The following is a 10,230-nucleotide window of genomic DNA, read 5'->3' on the forward strand; positions in this document are numbered from 1 at the left end:
ATTTATGTTCTAGTTTTTAATCAGAGTGTTCTAGTCACACACACATAGTTAACTATGAGGAGTATCTGCGGATGCTGGTTCCTCCACTTCAAACGAGTCAGCCAACTCCAGCTGAAGAAATTTATACTTTGAACTATGTGTTTATAAATGATGGGCAGGTAGGATAACTAGGACAGTGTATGTGCTCATTAATACGTACTTCTCCTTTAAGCCTAAAAAAAAAAATGAACTTGTGGAATTCATTGAAAATTGACATTATAAATATTAAAGTTTTAATATTTAGAATTATAGATTTTTAGTTGGGATGTTGGTATAAGGAAGGTCAGCCAATTCTTCAACTGTGGTGGAAGCATAAGGGAGTCATTTAACCTAGTGGTGTGAACCTACAGGAAGTAGTGATGGTGGACTGATGGATAAAGGGAGATGATTCTAGATCATGGAACATGATATAGATTCTAGACATGAGATTCTAAACTCCGTTTGATACCAAGGCGCATATTGCTAAGACTGTGATCATGTACTCTCAAGAGGATCATATATTTCAGCTGTGTAGTGCCAATTTATGTGCCAGTTATGTTCCAGTTATAAATCAAAATGTTCTAGTAACACACATAGTTAGTCCTGAGGACTATCTGCAGATGCAGTCTTCTCGACTTCGAATGAGTCAACTAACTCCACCTGAAGAACTTCATACTGTTGCCTATGTGTTTACAAATGGTGGGCCGGTAAGATAAATCTATTTCTTCCCTAATTGTGACATTCTTGGTATAATTATTTTCTCATTGGAAACATGACTATAAACTATATGTGTTAATTTTCTTAATTTAAAAGATACAATATGACACAGGAAAACTTATGTGAACATAAAATGGGAACTTTTTGATCCAGGAGTGGATTGATTGTACCAGGAACTGATGTTTTTAAATTAAATTAAATTTTATTTTATTATTTCTTTCTTTTTTTTTTTCTTTGAGATGGAATTTCGCTCTTGTTGCCCAGACTGGAGTGAAATGGCACGATCTCGGCTCATCACAACCTCCCCCTCCCAGGTTCAAGTGATTCTCCTGCCTCAGCCTCTGAGTAGCTGGGATTACAGGCATGCGCCACCACACCCGGCTAATTTTTTGTGTTTTTAGTAGAGACAGGGTTTCTCCATGTTGGTCAGGTTGGTCTCGAACTCCTGACCTCAGGTGATTCACCCACCTCGCCTCCCCTGGGATTACAGGCATGAGCCATCGCGCCTGGCCAAACTGATGTTTTTAATTATCACATTGAATGGTCATAGTTGTTCTGCGGATGTGTATTACTATCTACTGTTTAATAAGAAATCAAGGCTGACAGTGGTCAAAAGGCTTGCCCCACGTGACACATGATAGGAGATACAGCCAAGGTTTGAACGCATATCTTTCTCACTCCAGAGTCTATATTCTTTCCCACTCCCCACAATAACTACTTTAGTATCAAGTTTGCATTCTACAGTCTCTGTTTCTGTTATCCAAGTCACTAGTGCTCTGTCTAAAACAATGACTAAGTATTTCTCGTGGAATATGAAGCACTAGCTGATGTTGCCATGATTGGATTGTTCTAATGGAGATCTTAATGTGTTGTATATGAGAGAGACATACTAACTTCAACATTAAAACATGAAGACAAAGGGAATTGCATCTGCACTCGTGGAAAAGACCGTTGGTATAAGGACGCAAATAGACAATAATTTCTTCTGTAACAAAACCAGACTAAAATAATTCTCCCACATTCCCAAAACTCCTCAATTAATTAGGCTTTTCCTTAATGTTCTGTGCCTTTATTTTCTCTTTTTTAACAATAGACATAAGAATCACACCTCACTCATAGGGATTGGGCAAGGATTGAGTTAATACATGTAAAGCATTTAGAACAGTACCTGGAGGGTAGTAAATGTTCAGTAAAAATGTTTTCACACATTCTGCACTCCACTTTTACAGGAAATGAAAATGGTTTGGAAAAATTTTTAATCAAAAATTTTTAATCAAAATTTTTAATCAAAAATTATATTGAAATATATAATTTCATTAAATATGCAGGGGCATACTCTTTCTTTTATCAACTTTTATTTTAAGTCCTGGGGTATGTGCAGGATATGCAGGTTTGTAACATAGGTAAACGTGTGGCATGGTGGTTTGCTGCACTTATGAACCGATCACCTTGGTATTAAGCCCAGCACCCAGTAGCTATTTTTCCTGATGCACTCCGTCCCCCAACTCCTCCCCCGACAGGCCCCAGTGTGTGTTGCCCTGCCCAACATGTCCATGTGTTCTCATCATTCAGCTCCCACTTGTAAGTAAGAACATGCGCTGTTTGGTTTTTTTTTTCTTGCGTTAGTTTGCTGGCGATAATGGCTTCTAGCTCCATCCATATTTCTGCAAAGGACATGATCTCATTCCTTTTTATGGCTGCATAGTATTCTGTGGTGTGTATGTACTACATTTTCTTTATCCAGTTTATGATTGATGGGCATTTGGATTGATTCCACATCTTTGCTATTGTGGATAGTGCTGCAATGAACATACTTGTGCATGTATCTTGATAATAGAATGATTTTTATTTCTCCTGGTATATACCCAGTAATAGGATTACTGGATCAAATGATATTTCTGCCTCTAAATCTTTCAGGAATCACCACACTGTCATCCACATAGTTGAAGTAATTTACACTCCCACCAACAGTATAAAAGCAGTCCTTTTTCTCCACAACTTTGCCAGCATCTGTAGTTTTTTGACGTTTTAGTAATCGCCGTTCTGACCGGCATGAGATGTTATCTCATTGTGGTTTCGAGTTGCATTTCTCTAATGATCAGTGATGTTGCGCTTTTTTTCACATGTTTGTTGCCCGCATAAATATCTTCTTTTGAGACGTGTCTGTTCATGTCGTTTGCCCACTTTTTAATGTGGTTGTTTGGTTTTCTTTTGTAAATTAGTTTAAGTTTCTTGTAGACTCTGGATAGTAGACCTTTGTCAGATGGACAGATTGCAAAAGTTTTCTCCCATTCTGTAGGCTATTCACTCTGATGATAGTTCATTTTGCTATGCATATGCTCTTTAGTTTAATTAGATCCCATTTGTCAATTTTTGCTTTTGTTGCCATGGCTTTTGGTATTTTTGTCATGAAATCTTTGCCCGTGCCTATGTCCTGAATAATATTGCCTATATTTTTTTTTCTAGGGTTTTTATAGTTTGGGGTTTTACTTTAAGTCTTTAATCCATCTTGAGTAAATTTTTGTATAAGGTGTAAGGAAGGGGCCCAGTTTCAATTTTTGCATACAGCTAGCCAGTTCTCCCAGCATCATTAATTAAACAGGGAATCCTGTCTACATTGCTTGTTTTTGTCAGGTTTGTCAAAGATCAGATGATTATCGCTGTGTGATCTTATTTCTGAGTTCTCTATTCTGTTCCATTGGTCCATGTATCTGTTTTCCTACCAGTACCATGCTGTTTTGGTTACTGTAGCCCCATAGTATAGTTCGAAGTTATGTAGCGTGATGCCTCCAGCTTTGTTCTTATTGCTTAGGATTGTCTTAGCTATTCTGTCTCTTTTTTCGTTCCATATGAATTTTTAAAAAGCTCCTTCTAACTTGGTGAAGAATGTCATTGATAGTTTAATGGGAATAGCATTGAATCTCTAAATTGATTTGGGCAATATGGCCATTTTCACAATATTGATTCTTCCTATCCATGAGTGTGGAATGTTTGTCCATTTGTTTGTTTACTCTCTGATTCCTTGAGCAGTGGTTTATAGTTCTCTCTGAAGAGGTCCTTCACTTCCCTTGTTAGCCATATTCCTAGGTACTTTATTCTTTTTATAGGAATTGTGAATGGGAGTTCATTCATGATTTGTCTCTCTGCTTGCCTGTTTTTGGTGTAGAGGAATGCTAGCAATTTTTGCACATGAATTTTGTATCCTGAGACTTTGCTGGAGTTGCTTATCAGCTTAAGAAGCTTTTGGGCTGAGACAATGGGATTTTCTAGATATAGGGTCATGTCATCTGCAAACAAAGGTAATTTGACTTCCTGTCCCCCTTTTTGAATACCCTTTATTTCTTTGTCTTGCCTGATTGTCCTGGACAGAGCGTGCGATACTATGTTGAATAGGAGAGGTGAGGGAGGGCATCCTTGTTTTGTGCCAGTTTCAACGGGAATGCTTCCAGGTTTTTCCCATTCAGTATGACATTGACTGTGGGTTTGTCATATATGGCTCTTATTATATTGAGGTATGTTCCTTCAATACCTGGTTTATTGAGAGCTTTTAATATAAGGGGATGTTGAGTTTTATCAAAGATCTTTTCTGCATTTATTGAGATAAACACGTGGTTTTTGTCTTTAGTTCTGTTTATGTGATGAATTACATTCATTGATTTGCCTATTTTGAAACTACCTTGCATCCTGGGTATGAAGCCAACTTGCTCTTGGGGGATAAGCTTTTTGATGTGCTGTTGGATTCAGTTTTCCAGTATTTTATTGAGGATTTTGCATCGATGTTCATGAGGAATACTGGCCTGAAGTTTTTATTTGTTGTATCTCTGCCAGGTTTTGGTATCAGGGCGATGCTGGTCTCATAAAATGAGTTAGGTAGGAGTCCTTTCTTTTTAATTTTTTGGCATAGTTTCAGTAGTAATATTACCAGCTCTTCTTGGTACCTCTGGTATCAGGGGCATATTCTTCGGTTATCCTTTGATGAAAACAGCTTTTAGTTAACCTACTATACCCTTCAATTTCATGTTTTATCTACCACTAACCTTGCAAAGCATGCCCTACCCCTACCTGACTCCAAGATCAACATACTGGAATCTCCATAAGGTTGGAGGTGGGAAAATTTACCTTTTCAAACTATCCTACCCTTCACTATCTTTATGTATTATCTAATAAAGTATTAATCAGTATTTGCTAATACATAACTTTAAAGCACTAAAAGAGGCCAGGTGTGGTGGCTCACACCTGTAATCCCAGCACTTTGGGAGGCTGAGGCGGGAGGATCACAAGGTCAGGACATGGAGACCATCCTGGCTAACATGGTGAAACCCCATCTCTACTAAAAATACAAAATATTAGCCAGGCGTGGTGGTGGGCACCTGTAGTGAGCTGAGATCGCGCCACTGCAATCCAGCCTGGGCGACAGAGCGAGACTCTGTCTCAAAAAAAAGAAAGGCAGTAAAAGATAAAATAAGGTATTTATTTTTTCTTTCCTCTCCTAACAAGTGCTGAGACAAAGTGATGTGTACTTCATGACAGAGAGAACCATATGTTTATTCCTTTGTATGATGAAAGCCACTCATTTCCCAAGCATTCTGATATATCATGACTGGACCATGTTTGACTTTGGATAACACCTTGAATTTTACCTTTCCTTGTTTCACTGAGACCAGATTAAAATTAGCTTGCCTTTTCTAAGAGCATTGTGTGTGTTCAGTGATGAGAAATCTTTGACTTATGACTAAAACTTACATTAATGATATAAATGCATAGCTGTGTATGCATATGAAGGCTGTGACTTTGCAATGGTTGGATTTGTCTTTAATGGAATATGTTCACTGATGTTTTTCAGCAAATGAGGAGTGATGAAGTAACTCCGGTTGCAAAAGGGCATCGAAGCAAAAAGAAACATTCCAGAAAATCCAAGAGACACTCTTCATCTAAGAGAAGGAAGAGTATGTCCCTGTGGTTAGACAAACAGGAAGGTGAGGGGGAATCCAATCTTTGGGCCTCAACCATGTCAAAGGACATTTGTATTCATGTCCTTGAGGGATCAACAGATATGAGCACATTTACAAGTGGAAGGGCAAGGTTCTAATTAGGTGCAACAATTTGGAGTTGCTGCAAGCGTTAGATGAATGAAGGAGGTTCCTGAGGCAGAAGGAGATGGTGGGCTCAACAAGAGTTTGGGTCTACTCACTTTCTGCCTGTCCTCACATTCTGCTCTAACCCAATGCAGTCTGGCTTCTTAATGTACTCCAGTGAAACTACTATCATCAAGGTCACCAGTGTTTGCTGCATTTTGGCATTAATGTCTCAGCAACATGTGACACAGTTGTTTACTTCCTCCTGCACGAAAAGCTTCTTGGGTCCCCAGACACCTGGATTTGTTACCCTGTTACTAGAGACTCATTTTCCTTCTCTTTTTTGTTTTTCTCCTCTGCCTTCCCACCTCTAAATATTTCAGAGCCACAAAGCTTGATCCTAGGGTCTCTTCTCTTCAATATGGTATCTCTTAAGGTGATGCCATGCTGTCTTAGAATTTTAAATGATTCACACTAAAAGAACTCTCACCATTATACTTCTACACTACAACTTGTTCCTGAAATCCAGACTCAAATACCACTACTCGCATGGTATCTCTACTGGCTGTCTAATAGGCATCTAAAATTCAACTCCCTCTACATGCTCAAATTTCTGACCTCCCTCTCTCCAAAAATACTATACTTTTAGCCTTCAGTATTTCAGTTACAGACACTGTCCATTGGGTGAAACATCCACAAAGGTGTAACAACCAGCTGTTCACAGGTATGGGGGACTGAGGAGTGCTGGTTTTCATAGTTTGCAGCTATCCATAGTGCAAGTAATCCCACCATGGCCTATTTCAAGCTGTCAACATAAGGTCACTGAGCCAGATTCAGGAAGAGTTGGCAGCACTCGGCTCTCATAGTCAGTTCCCTAACATCTCCTGAACACCCCTGGTGTACTTTCACTTAGTAGTTCAAGTCAAAATACTTAAAGTAACTTATGAGTTATCTTATGTTTCTTTTATTACTCTCTCATTTCCCATCTCTTAGCAAGTCCAGCAGTCAATGCCCAGTACACATTCTGCATCCAACCATTTCTCTCTATGCCTCCAGTGCACACTGCCGTGATCTCTGTCCAGGCTAGTACAGTATCTTCTTAGCTCTGTGTTTCTAATCTTCACTCATCTATCACATACTCTCTAACCCTGTGGCTAGATAATTATGTCAGCACGTAAATCACATCATGCCATGTCCCTCCTGAAAACCCATCTTCAACTCTCCTAAGCACTCAGAACAGACCCTGAACTGACTTAGGTCTGCAAGTCTCTGCACGGCCTGGCCTCTGTCACCCTCTTCTAACACAGGTCCCATCCATTTCCTCCTGGCTCTCTCTGCCTCTGTCCTTCACCTCTGTAGTGCCCGGTCCATCCCCACTCCATCCCCTACCCTTGGCCTCACCGCAGCCTGGAACTCTCCCTCTGCCTCTGCACAGGAGGCTCTGCTTCTTCCTCCAAGCCCTGCCCAATGGCACCTCTTCAGATGGCCCTGCCAAACCAGCCACAGCCCCTGGGACTCCCTCTGCTGCTCTCTCCCACGGACCTGTGGACTGCTTTTCCAAACCAGCCCAATGCTGCTTGTTTCATTTGCTCATTGTGCATGTACTGTCTGACTGCCCCATGAGGATGTGAGCTCCACAAGGGCAGGGAACATTGCTCTCTGGGCTGTTTACTGCTGATCCCCAGCTCCTGGCATGCTGCCTGCCACAGATGATGAATAAATGAAAGAGGCATCAGACCTGGAGTAAAAAGAAAGTCACTTTTTCTAGACAAAAGGGCAGGATCTATAGAATCATATAAAACCGCAGATGTGTGAGGATGGAGTGGAGATAAGTGTTCAACTCCAATAGCCACGTCTATTTTCTCAGAATATTTGGGGTAGAAAGGAAGCAGGTTAAGGAGGGTCACTTAGTCTGCCTTCCTGCTGCACACAGCATGGTATTTATAGGTGAACTATACAAATGATATCAAGTGAGAATTGTAAAGGGCAGAAAGATGATACAAAATGATGAATACAAAAACCTGTGAATGTTTATTCTGCTGTCGTACTTCTTTACTGCATGTATTCATTACGCCAAGAGGTAAAAAGGTAGTTTTATTTTATTATCTGACCTGATCTCTGTTCGCAAGATCTGAGATTTCCACGTGGTAAATCTGTTTCATGAAATAAATAATTCTTTAGAAACTGATGAATACATAGCTGTCCCTCTGGGGGAGGATGGGACAAAACACACCTATCTTGCAGCTCAACCTCTTCATTTGGTTTCCAGATGCTAACGTCACTCACAACGTCCATGAAGAGAAGATAAAAAATGGCCAACCAGCACCTGGTAATGTCATTGCAGCTGTTCCAACAGCGCTTACTAATATGGCAGGAGCTGGAATTTCATCCATGAGTATCAGGGACCAGTGTAAGTTTGCTCACTTGTTATACTGTCCTACGAGGATTCTACTGTGCACCATATATGCATAGTGTCATGAAGGAAGAAGGTAATTTTGTTGTATTATCTTTTCTAGCCTCAATTTTAGGGTTCTCAGATTGCTACCTGGTATATCCTCCTTCTATATGACATACTGAGCATCAGTGGGGTTTGCCTGTGCAGTTGACATAATGCACTTACCTCACAGCTCAACTACTTCCTTTGGTTTCCAGATGCTGCAGTCACTCACAACATCCATGAAGAGAAGATAAATAACAGCCAACCAGCAACTGATAACATCTTGTCAACTGCTCCACCATGGCTTGGTGCTATGGCAGCAGCAGGAATTCCGTCTACGAGTATGAGAGATCTGTGTATGTCTGCTTATTAATTGTACTGTCCTACTTGGTTTCCATAAGCAGGCATATTTTCATGAATTGTAGAAGGTGGTTTTGTTGTACATCCTTTCCTAGCCTCAATTTGAGGGGTATCAGATGGCCACCTGGGATATCCTCCCCTGCTTTTTTAGATAATTTCCTAGAAACTGCACAAAGAGGGATATACCTGTGGTGTTGGCATAATGCACTTACCTCACTGCTAAACCTCTTCCCTTGGTTTCCAGATGCTGCAGTCACTCACAACGTCCATGAAGAGAGGATAAATAACAGCCAACCAGCAACTAATAACATCTTGTCAACTGCTCCCCCATGGCTTGGTGCTATGGCAGCAGCAGGAATTTCATCCATGAGTATGAGAGATCTGTGTATTTCTGCTTATTAATTGTACTGTCCTACTTGGTTTCCATAAGGAGGCATATTTTCATGAATTATAGAAGGTGGTTTTGTTGTATATTCTTTCCTAGCCTCAATTTGAGGAATATCAGATGGTCACCTGGGATATCCTCCCCTGATTTTTCAGATAATTTCCTAGAAACTGCACAAAGAGGGATATACTTGTGAGGTTGACATAATGCACTTACCTCACAGCTCAACCTCTTCACTTGGCTTCCACACGCTCCCGTCAATCACAATGTCCATGAGGAGGGGATGGAAAATGGTCAACCCCAACGAGATAATGTCGTGTCAAATGTTCTGTCAGGGCTTATTAATATGACAGGAGCTGGTATTCCAGCGAGGAGTACCAGGGATCTGTGTATGTTTGTTTATTAGTTGTAGTGTCCTTGGTTTCCATATGCATGCGTAGTGTCATGAAGGGAAGAAGGTGGTTTTGTTGAATAATCTTTCCTGACCTCAACTTGAGTGGACTCAAATCATTATATGATGTATTCTCTTGCATTATGGGATAATTTCCTAGAAATTTGGCATCAGTGGGATATACTGGTGAGATTGTCATAATGCACATACCTCACAACTCAACCTGTTCTGTCAGTTTCCCGATGCTACCATCACTCACAACATCTGTGAAGAGAGGATGGAAAACGGCCAATGCCAAACTGATAAAGTCTTCTCAATTGTTTCCACATGGCTTGTTCATATGGCTGCAGCTGGTATTCCATCCATGAGTACCAGAGATCTGTGTATGTCTGCCAATTAGTTGTACTGTCATACTTGTTTTCCATAAGCATGCATATTTTCATGAAGGGTAGAAGTCGCCTTTGTTGTATATACTTTCCTAGTCTCAATTTGAGGAGCCTCAGATGGCCATCTGGCATATCCTCCCCTGATTTCCTAGATAATTTCCTAAAAAGTGAACATCAGAGGGATATACCTGTTGGGTTAACATAGTGAACTTACCTCAGAGTTCAAATTCTTCATTTGGTTTCCAGATTCAACTGTTCCTCACCCTATCTGTGAATAGAAGATAAAAAATGAACAAATAGCACCTGACAAATTCTTGTCTACTATTACAGCGGGGCTTATGAATTTCACAGGGGCTGGTATTTCACTCATGAGTACCAGGGATCAGTGTATGTTTACTAGTTGTACTGTCCTACTTGTTTTTCATGTGCATGCAGTGTCATGCAGAAAAGAAGGTGGTTTT

The 10,230-nt window shown here is 40.3% G+C and overlaps 1 protein-coding gene across 1 annotated transcript in view; it reads left to right on the forward strand.

The window, feature by feature from the left end:
• Positions 1-638: 638 nt before the first annotated feature.
• The window catches only part of SAGE1 (sarcoma antigen 1), a 15,023-nt gene continuing 5,431 nt past the window's right edge, over positions 639-10,230 (forward strand). The window contains 8 exon segments of the mRNA XM_011948802.1: positions 639-725; positions 5,579-5,711; positions 8,080-8,164; positions 8,455-8,603; positions 8,852-9,000; positions 9,216-9,317; positions 9,619-9,766; positions 10,016-10,156. Of these exon segments, the coding sequence (XP_011804192.1) occupies positions 639-725; positions 5,579-5,711; positions 8,080-8,164; positions 8,455-8,603; positions 8,852-9,000; positions 9,216-9,317; positions 9,619-9,766; positions 10,016-10,156 (994 nt within the window).

This window comes from Colobus angolensis, unplaced genomic scaffold (genome assembly GCF_000951035.1).
Source record: "Colobus angolensis palliatus isolate OR3802 unplaced genomic scaffold, Cang.pa_1.0 Scaffold283, whole genome shotgun sequence".
In the NCBI taxonomy this organism is placed as follows: Eukaryota; Metazoa; Chordata; class Mammalia; order Primates; family Cercopithecidae; genus Colobus; species Colobus angolensis.